Raw genomic sequence first — 13,083 nt, 5'->3', positions numbered from 1 at the left:
TTGTTACACATTTTTTAAGAGGGAAGCTATCAGAGGGCCTTCAAGAATGGCACACTTGCCTTGTTTTCCCCATATGTGTTTTAGGAATGGTGATCCCTGTTATGGACCATTAAGACAATGCCTATAAAACTCTGACATCCTCTGAAGAAATGTTTTGTATATCCAGGATTTTAATATTATTTACATTAATTCCTTAGCATCTTGAACAAATAATGCTATTTGATTGACTTTCGACCCTCATAATTACATTTTTACATTTAATTTGTCCAAAAAAACTTTTCTCCTAAGAAAAATAATGTTTATTCATTTTGATGCAAACTCCTTCCCTATTCCATATACAGCAAGTGGATTTCGTCTTAGTTATTCTTATTCAGATTTATCTCTTACTTAGTACTTGTCATATAAATTGATTTATAGAAATTGAGGTATCCTGTTTTGTCCCTGAGATCATCAAAATTAATCTTATGGCAAATAAGTTTCATCACCAAAGACGGGCAGTTCTACCTCCTGTAGAGAAATGTAGCAGCATTTTCTGTGATGCATGAGTGAACTTCACTTTTGCCTAATCTCACTGTAAAAGAGAATTTGATATACCGGTTAACTAAGGCTTTTTAGGAATGACCTATTTGGGAGCTCTTCTTGTCAGGGGTTAGAGTGTGAGAATAATATTGGGTTCAAGAGTAAGGTTTTGGAAAATCATCCTGAATCTAGAGTAAACCTGGGTTGAGACGAAATCCTATTTTATTCCTGCTAACATGATACAGATGAGGAAAGAATGTGAGCATATGTAACCTATTTTAAACTGATTGATACCAACACGAATGATATTCCTATTTGAAGTACCTTGACATCCTTTTAAAAGTCATTTAGACTGAAGCTTTCTTTGATTAGGAACAATATGCATCAATTCTCAACTGTAGCATTCATAAATTTTTTTTTCTGGGATGTATTTCCAAAGATGTCAATTTAGAATGTCTGATAGGGCACAGGAAACTATGTAATTTTGTTGTTTTGTTCTGGGGACACACCTGACAGTGCTCAGAGGTCACTCCTGGCTCTACATTCAGGAATTACTCCTGGCAGTGTTTGGGGGGACCGTATGGGATGCTGGGGATCGAATCTGGGTCAGCTGCATACAAACACGCACCCTTCCCACTGTATTATTGAAACTGTAATTTAATAAGCACTGTAGTTGATTTTGGAACAGTTTATCTGAGGAAATTCTTGAAAAATTCTTTTAAGAAACTTTCAAGTTTTTGTTTTCATTTAGGCAACAAGATTATAATGCTTATGCTATTGGTATACAAGTTACTGCACCTCCCCTGCTACTGAAATCCTCAAAATCCTCAGCCCTTGTCCCTGAATCCCCTCTAACCCAGCTCTTGTTTCCCCTCTACCTGCCAGCACCATCACCCCATGTCTTGGTAAGCTAAATTCTGTAATTTAAGACTAAGGATTTGTCATCACTCACTAATATCTATTCCCTTGTCTGTCACTCTCTATACCACAGATGAAAAAGATAATCTGCTATTTGGAATGGGATAATCTGTTACTTGGGAAGACCGCTCAAAGAACTGAAGTACTTGCTTTTTTACTCAAAGCTGTGTTTCTGCCACTGAATGGCTCTTAGGGCACTGGCTCAGCAGAGCCCCCAGAGCACTGCTCTGTGGAGCTCGGTATCAGGATCAAAAGAAAAAGGAAAAAAAAAAGAGTTACATGGTTACATGTTCATGTTGAAAAATTCTTAAGACATTCTTTGAGTTTTAATCTGGTCAAGTAACCTTTGTAAGGTACTTAACCTTTGTTAAGTATCTGTGTCCTCATGATAAAGATCTGTACACATATGTAACAGACTATTACAAGTTTTAAAGTTCAAATGATAGCATAATGCAAAAAATGGACTCTGTAAAACTTTTAGGTAGATATTCTGGTTCTGGTTCAGATCGCGTAAGATGTTTCTTCTTATCTTTTTCACTGAATATGATGATAAAATGTGGACCAAATACATGAAGTATTTGGTAGAGGCTTTCAAAAGCAGCAGCTGGGGCAGACCACTAGAATTTGAAGAATCTCCAAATGGGCAATAAGATTGCCATTCTCCGCCCAAGTTATTCATGGGGTGAGCATCCTGGAGCCTGACCTTGGGTAGTAGGAAGCAGAGCTGCTGCAGGAGACTCCCCCATCCTTGTCTTGAGAAGCGCTGCAGTTACCGAGTGTGGAGGTGCTGGTTTTGAGCGATCTCAAGGTTGTCCCGCTTTTATGTCTCGGCAGACCTGTGGTGGCTTCGAACGTGTATGGGATTCAGAAATGGGAAGGAACCTTCCCCTTTCTCCCCGAGCTGGGAAAGGGATGAATCGTTTCTATTTCCTGCAGCTGCGTGACCTCCTCGCTGAAAGTAGAATGCTCTAAGTACTGGGAGCCGGCACATGGGAATTTGAGACAGGGAGCGGTTTTGAGAGCAACCCTTGCGGTCCTGAGCTAAGTCGTCACTGGTAGACTCCTAATCAATCTGCAAGGATGCTGAGAGTCAGCAACTGCTGCCCGAGCTTCAGCAGGACGGCTAAGTGGCACACTTGTGGGACAAATTAAAGTACAACGGAGAAGGCGGCAAAAAGCTGAACCAGAGCAGCCTCCCAGCCAGGACTCCTGGAGGCTACCCAGTCGGCTGCTGAGTGGCTGAGGGGCTTCGGAGGGCTGCTCACTGTGCGAGAAACAGTCCAGGAAGCTCCATCAGCACCTCTGGCTGGCCTAGAAGGAGAAGCCTAATGTACAGGGCTCCAGGGCAAAAGCCCCATCTGACTCGTCCCAAGCACCTCCTCTCCACCCGGGGAAGGCGTACATGTTGGGAGTTACACAACTCAGAGCTCTTGAGTCCTTGAGTGACAAAGGACAGATTCACACACAAAACTCCAGAATCTAGTGAAGTTCTAGTTCCTGTCCAGTTTATTTATTTTTGTTTTTTTCCACAAAATTAGTTTATTTTTTAAGATTTTTAAAATTTTTTAATGAATCACCATGAGATAGTTACAAACTTACAAACTTTCTTGCTTACATTTCAGTCATACAATGATCAAGTACCCATCCGTCCACCAGTGCCCATTCTCCACCACCTATATCTCCAGTATCCCTCCCGTCACCCTCCCCTGCTACGGGGAGGTGGCATTTCCTTTTACTCTCTCTCTCTCTCTCTCTCTCTCTCTCTCTCCCCTTTGGGGTGTTATGGTTTGCAAAACAGGTAGTAAGTGGCCATCATGTTTGGTCCATAGTCTACTATCTAGTTTAACAGATAGTTCTAAGCCCCTCCCAGAACCTGTGTCTCTCGCTCAGAAGACCCACGTGTGGCTTCTGGGCCTTTCCCTTGACCAATGTGTGGCTTCTTTCGGTGTGAATCCTGGCGCCCAGGGCTCCTTTTTGGGGCCTGCTCTGTAGGCAGTCGCTGGTCATCTTAAGTTTATCAGCCAGCTCCTCCCTGCCCCTCAAATTCCTCGTTTTTTGGTCATGCTCACTTGCTGCTTGGTGAGAAATTCCTGCCATCTGCACCATGCAGGTGCGTGGGCTCAAAGAGGAAGTTGCCTGGCTGTCCACCTTTTACCTCTTACTATTTCCCACCCCTCAGCCACTGCACTATCACTTTTGACTGGCTGCCTTATTAGCAGGTGAGATTTTTTATTTACTTGTCATTTGGTTAACTAGATTCCCTGGCCTCTGTGCTTCTGGTGTAACAGGAGAAATAGTGCAGTCATGGTCATTAGCTGTTGGCTTCATGTACAATAAAGCTCAGGACACTAAAATAAAATAGACATACAGACAAACCCGCCCAAACTCAACAACAAAATACAAAACTGAAGCAACACTGGAACCAAAGTATGAGCAGGTGTGCCTTAGCAGACCAAATGATTTCTAAAATCCAACTGAACAAAATTTTATTTTCATTAATTTTTACTATTTATCTTTTTGGGAGGTTGAGAGGTCACACATACCTGTACCTAGGGCTTACTTCTGCCTCTTTACACTTTGCACAAGACCCAGTGGCTTACAACATAATATTCAAGATGTCCAAGATTCAGTCCAAATGAACTCAACATGTGAATAACAAGATTTTGCACCAGAAAAGAAAAGTCAGTAAATGGAAATATCAAATATGTTGGAATTAATTTTTAAAAATTTTAAAAAAGTATTAAAATATACTCCAACAAGCATTAGAGACATCACTGAAAGAAATCCAAGAGAATAAATGTCTATTAAACACATGGAATATTGGGGTTTTTAATATTTATAAACCCAGAGTGTTTCTTATGGACAGCAGAGAGGGCAAAAGAGATACTGCCTTTCCAATATATAAACAAAGATCTTTAAGAACCCATGGGATAATGATATCAAACCTTCTATTTGTGTCATTGTTGTACCAGGAGAGAAAAATAAAACAGGTTGAAATAATATTGGAAGTGTTAATGTCTGAAATTTGCAGTTTTAATTGTTTCAACAAATCCCAAATATGACAAATGCAAATGAATACGTAGCCAAGCACACCAAAATATGACTATTGAAAACTAAAAATTATAAAAAAAACTTTGAGAGACTATTTAGAGGAAAATGACATAAAGAGGAACAGTGGCTCAATTGACTGATTATTTCTTTTTTTTTTTTGCTTTTTGGGTCACACCCAGAAATGCTCTGCATTCAGGAATTATTCCTGGTGATGCTTGGGGGACCATATGGGATGCCAGGGATTGAATCCTGGTTGGCTGTGTGCAAGGTAAATGACCTACCCACTGTACTATCTCTCTGACCCTGACTGAATATTTTTTGAAATTTTTTTATTTTGTAAGATAGTTCACAATATTTGATTACATTTAATACTCAAACACCAATCCCACCACCATTACACCTTCCCACCACCATATGTGGGATGTTTCCATTCCAAACCCCAATACCTGTTCCAAAGCAGAACCAAAATAGCACAGCGGGTAGGGCGTTTGTCTTGCACGCAGCCAACATGGCCGGCCCGAGTTCGATTCCTCCGCCCCTCTCGGAGAGCCCGGCAAGCTACCGAGAGTATTCGATATGCCAGACACAGTAACAACAAAGTCTCCAATGGAGACGTTACTGGGCCCGTTCGAGCAAATCGATGATCAATGGGAGGGCCTTTACTTACCTTTACTATTGTTTGTTATGAAAAAACACTGAAAATGCTACAAAAAAGTATCCATAGAGGAAAGAGCATTAAGATTGTTCTATTTTGGCAGGGGGCATTAAGACTGTCTCTAAGATATCAGTAACATGTTGTTAAAAGTTGGGTCTTGTGAACTTTTGTATATATATCTTGTGAACTTTTGTAAATATATATGTATATATGTGTATATATATATTCGCTTCATGATATTTTGCCTAGGCTGGAGTGATAGCACAGTGGTAGGGTATTTGCCTTGTGCACAGCCAGCCCGGTCGAGCAGGGTTCCATTCCTCTGCCCCTCTCTGAGAGCCTGGCAAGCTACAGAGAGTATCTCGCCACAAGGCAAAGCCTGGCAAGCTACCCATGACATATTCAGTTTGCCAAATACAGTAACAAGAAGTCTCAAAATGGAGACGTTACTGGGCCCGCTCGAGCAAATGGATGAACAGCGGGAGGACAGTGTGGACAGTGATATTTTGCCTACTATTTGAACCCCATCAAATGTGGTGTGGTACTCTTGGAGAATGGGTAGGGAGTGTCTTATGATGTGCCAGGTGGCCGCAGTTCAGTCACAGGGTCCAGGAATAGGTTCACTTGTGCACGAGGCTTGGCCCAAGAGTATGGGGAGCGGCCTTACGTGTGGTAGCGGTTGGATTCTGGAGGTTTTTGGCTACTGGGGCTGTGTCCCTTGGGGTGGGGAGGGCTCTTGCCTGCCCCCTCTGGCGCACTCCAAGTGAAACAGCCTGGCACAGGATCTGGTGGCATGGTTATGGCGAGTGTTATGTTATGCTCCCTTCCTGGAGAGAAGGACATGCAATCTGGATGGTGGCCCATAACAAGATTATCTGGCACCAGCCTGTGGTGGTTTATGAGTCTGATTGCTGGGTTCCTGGAGACAGGGGAAATGGGCAGAGGATCTTAGCTCCAGGTTCAGAAGTCCAGAACCCAGAGTTTTCCCTGACTGAATATTTCTTGCCAGAAACTAGAATCCAGAGTAAGTGGCAGAACATGTTCAAATGACTACAAGAAAAGACTGTTGGCCCAGAGTTCCATGTAGAGCAGGGAGATGCTTAAAACATGACGGTTGACTCTGGAAGATGGAGTGATGAAACTTACACGTGTGTGTGTGTGTGTGTGTGTGTGTAGCTGTACCTGTGGGGAAAGTGCTATTTCAAATGAAAAAAATAGAAATGAACTTCAAGGGAAGACTTTTCTCTCTCCTTCCTTTCTTTCTTTCTTTCTTTCTTTCTTTCTTTCTTTCTTTCTTTCTTTCTCTCTCTCTCTCTCTATCTCTCTCTCATATTGTGCCAGACAGTGTTTTTCTTTCATTCTTAATATATTTAATAAAAGCTACACATTTTGGAAATTCATACAAAGAAATTCTTTATATTATCTGTCTTCATAATCTACTTGTAAATTACTCAGATATCCCCGTTTATACCACTGTTCTTTTTTTTAAAATTTTTCTTTTTTTATTAGTGAAACATCATGAGGTACAGTAGTAGATTTATAATTTTTTGTGCTTGGGTTTCGATTATACAATGATCAGATACCCATCCCTCCACCAGTGCCCATTTTCCACCACCATGGATAATATCTCTCCCACTCCCATCTCCCCATCCCCCCTGCCTCTGTGGCAGGGCAATCCTCTGTGTTCTCTCTCTCCTTTTGGGTGTTGTGGTATGCAAAAGAGGCATTGAGTGGCAAACATTTTCAGTCCATAGTCTACTTTCGACATGCATCTCCCCTCCTGGGAGGATCCTCCAAACACCCCTTATTTGGTGCTCCCTTCTCTATCTGAAATGCCCTTTCCTCTAGAATGCCTGACTGGCCACTAAGCTATGGAGTAATCCTCCTGGTGCTGATCTCAGCTATTCTTGAGTATTAATCTCATATTTTGTTACTTTATATCCCCCAGATGAATGCAATCTTTCTATCTCTATCCCTCTCTTTCTGACTCATTTCGCTTAACATGATACTTTCCATGTTGTACTTGTATGTAAATTTCATGACTTCATCTTTTCTAACAGCTGCATAGTACTCCATTGTGTAGATGTGCCAAAGTTTCTTTAACCAGTCATCTGTTCTTGGGCATTCAGGTTTCTTCCAGTTTCTGGCTATTGTAAAGACTGCTGCAATGAACAAACAAGTGCAGATGTCAATTCGACTATACATTTTTGCCTCTCTGGGATATATTCCCAGGAGTGGTATTGCTGGGTCAAATGGGAGCTCAATTTCTAATTTTTTGAGAATCGTCCATACTGTTTTCCAGAAGGGCTGAACCAGTCGACATTCCCACCAACAGTGAAGGAGTGTCCCTTTCTCGCCACATCCGCGCCAGCATTGGTTGCTTTTGTTCTTTTGAATGTGGGCCAGTCTCTGAGGTGTGAGATGGTATCTCATTGTGGTTTTGATCTGCATCTCCATGATGATTAATGATGTAGAGCATTTTCTCATGTGCTTTTTTGCCATTCGGATTTCTTCTTTGAGAAAGTTTCTGTTCATTTCATTGCCCCATTTTTGGATGGGGTTGGATGTTTTCTTCTTGTGGAGTTTAACCAGTATTTTGTATATCCTGGATATCAACCCCTTGTCAGATGTGTATTCGGCAAATATCCTTTCCCATTCTGTAGACTGTCTTTGTATTTTGGTCACCAGACAGTGTTTTTTAAGCACCTAAGTAATCTCAGTCCCTGAAGCAGTCTTTGGCGTGCTTGTGCAGCTGAAGAATAGTGTTATTTTCACACAACCAGCCAAATAGAGGGTCAAGAGGCTGTCCCAGGTACCCGGAGTGTACTCCTGAATGAGCTTTTAAAGATGCTCATAGTGTATTCTGGGTGAGGTTAGATTGTACATTGAAATTGTGATTGGGTGAAGTCACTTGTTTTTTATTTTTATTTTTTAACATAAATGACTTATTCACTCTTAGGGAGGTATCAATACCTGTATTGGCCTAAGACCAATTGTGGGTTCAGGTACGGTGAAGACAGGAGGATTTCTATAAAGGGCACTATACATGGTGTCATTTTTTAAAAAAATCTGATGAGTAATATTGTTTTTATTATTGCTAAAGAAAATGAATAAATGAAAGGGAAACTGAACCACTGAGATAGTTTCTTTGCTCCAGGAAAGCTTCACTTCTCTCTATAAGATGACCAGTGGGTTGATTTACTTAAATAGTAGGAACCAAATGAAATGAATATGTCTATACTTGAGGTGAAGACATTAACAGAAGTAAGGAAGCTTCCCGTAGACCACATTGTCTGCTCCAGTCCATAAATCCCCTTCTAGTATTTTTTTTTTTATAAAAACTCCCAACAGAGTCTTCACACTTTCTTTTTGAAAATTATTTTCCATTTTAATCCAGTTGGTTCTTTCACTATGGGATTTTTAAAACTGCAAGATGTCCAAAGGGTCTTGGAAGAGAGATTTCACCATTTTTGGAAGGAGCAAAAGTCGAAGTGTAGAAAATCATTTCTGGGTGCCATTACTCAGAGTCATCTTACAGAAAAATAGTGACACCACCCTAGGAAAGAGATCTTTGAATTTAATGCTGTTCAGATAATGAGTGTTTGAGGAAAATGGACATGCTTTTCCTTAGAAACCTGTACAACATACTGGATAGGACAATTGGGACAGATAATTTAGGTGTGAAAGAAATATATATATGTAGTGAATATATATGCAAAAGGTATATTGATTATGGGCTCCATATAAGTACAGACATGTACTTCCAATATTAGCAGTTTTATATGATTTTGTAGGTCTCTGTTCTTTCTCGGCAAGACTTTATTGTGGGAATATGTTGTTTATTATAATATATGGAAACAAGAGTTATTATATGATTCTGAGAGCACTGTCTGTGCTTCCATACATAGGCATCTGCTTAAATGTACTAAGGACTTTTTTTTAATGAATGAGAGTCACCAGCTTGATCCATACAAATTACATGATAATCTCCATCTAGTTCTTTTTTTGAGATCTATAAAAGACTGGTAAGGAGTGGTCATAGGAACAGAAGAGTAGGCCATCAACAGTAGCACCCAGAAATCTGTTCATAAAAGCTATTGTTATAATTTTAAAGTATTTTTCTCTTTTAGATCTTGAATTTGCCTGAACTGATAGAAGACTCCAAGTACAAAACTAACAACCTTCGCGTACAGAATAGAAAACAGCTAATTAAAATATTGTCTGTACGGTAAGCTTAAATTGCTTGCTTAAGCATTTTAAAATTATTAAGTCATTAACCTTTATCTTTTGTTTGGTGATATTCTTTCATATTTTTGATTAACTTTTAGTTTTCTCCCTTTCCATAAAAATAGTTTGTGAAAATATGTCTTAAAGTTATAATTTTGCTTTGAAGCAAGCATTTTATATGTCATACTAACTGCAGAATCTTAATAACATAATAAAGTCACATTGAGTTGAGCTAGGTAACTTCCTCTGGCAGACGGAGTGATGAAACTTGCAGGTGTGAGACTAGTGTGACTTTGGTGGCATTTTGTGATGAATATAAAATTCTGCAACTATAAATAATAAGTCAACATTCTTCACCCTTATTGTATTAAATGCTTTAGATACACAACCTTATTTAACCCTTATGATCATCCTGTGAGATAAGTTCTGTCACTTACAAATTTCAAACACGGACACTGAGACAAAGTGAAGGTAACATTAATTTATTTACTTTCCGAACTAATGCTGTGTAGATTTTCATAAGGAAATGTCATAAAGAGTTATATGTCATACAGAATTAATGCTAATCAGTTTAGCAATTTAGAGGATTTAATTTCAAATTTTTCCATTTGGAATCAGTTTATCCTTTTTGCCAGTTTTTGAATTTTCTCAGAAAAGTCATTCCTATTCTTTTCTATCTCTTTCACTTTCTGTTTAAATATGAACTTCTCAATCTATTAGAAATTTATTTTGTAGTTTTTATATATCTAAATGCCCAATTGAGGCTTTTGTTTTATAGGAAATCATATTTCATTGTGACAATAAATTTAAATAATTTTCTTCAAATATATATTTCTTTTGAAGGGTATCTTATCTTTCCATGTAGAATATGTCAAAATTATTAGGAAACAAAACTATGTAATGAAATTTTTATTTCTATTCAATTTGCATTTGGGACCCTTATATGAGTCAGTATTCATTTACCTGTTCCCTGTTTCATGGCTTTTAAATACATGTGTGCCATGCTGCCTGTATCTCTTTCATGTGCCAAGTGCTTTCCGCTCAATGGAGTCTGTGTGTGGGACTGATGTGCATCTCTGGGAATAAGAATTGGGGCCTCTTTCCTGATCATTGGTTAAATACAACTCTGATTTTACCACAAAGCCCAAAAGTCCTCAGTCATTAACCTTTCTCTACATGAGAATTGGCCATTTATATTCCCTTTCCCTCTCAAGCAGTTTTTTACTCATTTATTGATATGACTTTTTCCTTTCACATCATGGTTACCAAGTTTCAATAATAGGCACTTGTGAGAACACTATCAAAAGCTCTTTGATAGCCTAAATAAATCATATCCACACTGTGAGAAGAGTGAATCCCAAGGAAGCCACAAAATTCAGGCAGATACAAATGGTAATCATGCTTTTTAGTTTTAAACTTTACAAACCACAAAGTTAACATTTTGTACTGTCCTAGATATTGTAATTACTTGATAAATTTATGATACAGAATTATTTTTTCTGTGTAAGGACGTTTAGTTGTATCTGTAACAGTAATGTCTGTGTTTTTTTTTTTATTTTGGGAGTATGGGGAGGATTATATAATTTTTCACCGTCTTTCTACTTCTTTCTAGAAGTGGGAGTTTCAGTTATTTTGGGACCTATCAGATTCTTCTCTCTTTATTCAACATTAAAAATAAATAAGATATTGAACTATAAAGAAGAGATTAAAGGTAGTCGATAAGGAGAATTATACGGTGAAAATTACATTGTCAAAATTTCTGCAGTTGGGGCTGGAGCAGGTAGGGTTTTTGCCTTGCACGTGGCCAACCTGTGTGCAATTCCCAGCATCCCATATGGTCCCCCGAGCAAAGCTAGGAGTAATTCCTGAGTGCATGAGTCAGAAGTAACCCCTGTGCATCGCCAGGTGTGACCCCCCCCCACAAAAAAAAGCAAAAAAAATATTTCTGCAGTTAAGACATACTGCAGAGAACTCTTGGTTACTCAGAAGCCAAATTTTCTGCCCTCTTGTGCTCACTCACGTGTCGGCCATTTTTGGTGCTGTCTGGTAGTATTCCATTTTTCACTCTCATTGCTAAAGTTTCTTTCCATGGTTCACTTTCTAACCATATCATTTGTTTTTCTGAATAGATGTTACTGGATTCACATACTTTAGAATTGTTTGTGAGCTTTTAAACATACAGAATTTTCATTGTATTATTTGTTTTTCCATTTTAAAAAAAATTAGTGACTTAATTATATAATTAAATATTTTTAAAATTATGAAATGATCTTATACAATGTGACATAATATTTTATGTCTCCCTTTGATCAATACAAATTATCTGCTTGTCATATTTATACTTGGTTTAATTTCTTTTCTCTCTGCAAAGCTTTCCATTATTTTGATGTCAGTATTTCAAGGTCAGTACCACTCTCAAGTGTTTCCTTGTATTCTTCGACAGTGGCTTTAGGAAGACCATATGTATGTGTCACTGAAACCCAGTCTCTCACTTAGGAACTACAAACATGTTTAACACTGTCTTTGTTACTCATATTATGAAAGAGCTGGTGAATCTATTGCTCCTCTCATTTCATAGGCCACCTCAGAACTTGTGAATCACATTAAGATTTTTTTTTTACAAGAGTTATCCTGAATTCCAGCCACAAAATTAAGACAGGGAAAAAGAAAGATAAAAAACCAGTAGCACTGTAGCACTGTCCTCCCGTTGTTCATCGATTTGCTTGAGAGGGCCCAGTAACGTCTCCATTGTGAGACTTGTTGTTACTGTGTTTGGCATATCAAATACGTCACGGGGAGCTTGCCAGGCTTTGCTGTGCGGGCGAGATACTCTCAGTAGCTTGCCCGGCTCTCTGAGAAGGGTGGAGGAATTGAACCCAGGTCGGTCGGGGAGGTCACATGCAAGGCAAATGTCCTACGCTGTGCTATCACTCCAGCCCAAGAAACCAGTATTAGGTTGAAAATAATTGTCAGAATCTACTCCTCCTCTTCCCATTCTAGACTTCTCCTTTATCTTCTCCTAACTTTCACCTCTTCTTTCCTGCTTGCTCTCCCCTTTCCTCTTCATTTTATTTATTTATTTTTATTATTTTTAAAAAATTTTTTAAATGAATCACCATGAGGTACAGTTACAGACTTACAGACTTTCATGCTTGCATTTCAGTCATACAATACTCGGGTACCCATCCCTGCACCAGTGCACATTCTCCACCACCAATGATCCCAGTATCCCTCCCACCACCCCCACCCCACCCCACCCCCCACCTCACCCCACCTCTGTAGCTGGTAATTCCATTTTGCTTCTCTCTCCTTTTGGGTGTTGTGGTCTGCAACAGAAGTACTGAGTGGCCATCATGTTCGGTCTATAGTCTACTTTTAGCTCACATCTCCCATCCTGAGCTAGTCTTCCTAGCACCCTTTACTTGGTTGTCCCTTCTCTATCTGAGCTGCCTTTTACCCCCAGCATGTGAGACCAGCTTCCAAGCTGTGGAGCAATCCTCCTGATACACATCTCTACAATTCTTGGGTGTAAGTCTCACATTTTGTTACTTTATTACATTACATTGCACAAATGAGTGCAATATTTCTGTATGTCCCTCTCTGACTCATTTTGCTTACTATGATACTCTCCATGTTGATCCACTTATATGCAAACTTCATGACTTCATCCTTTCTAACAGCTGCATAGTATTCCATTGTGTAGATGTACTAAA

At 39.3% G+C, this 13,083-nt stretch overlaps 1 protein-coding gene across 3 annotated transcripts in view; it reads left to right on the top strand.

Moving 5' to 3' along the window:
- The window catches only part of SUGCT (succinyl-CoA:glutarate-CoA transferase), a 1,062,570-nt gene that overhangs the window by 396,918 nt on the left and 652,569 nt on the right, over positions 1-13,083 (top strand). For all 3 annotated transcript variants that reach the window (XM_056113530.1, XM_056113532.1, XM_056113531.1), the window contains exon 12: positions 9,274-9,371. In XM_056113530.1, the coding sequence (XP_055969505.1) occupies positions 9,274-9,371 (98 nt within the window). The remainder of the gene's footprint in view (positions 1-9,273; positions 9,372-13,083) is intronic.

Source organism: Sorex fumeus, unplaced genomic scaffold (assembly GCF_029834395.1).
Source record: "Sorex fumeus unplaced genomic scaffold, SorFum_2.1 ptg000020l, whole genome shotgun sequence".
NCBI lineage: Eukaryota > Metazoa > Chordata > Mammalia > Eulipotyphla > Soricidae > Sorex > Sorex fumeus.
Note: the sequence above shows the minus strand (reverse complement) of the source record. Positions and strands in the feature narration are given on the sequence as shown.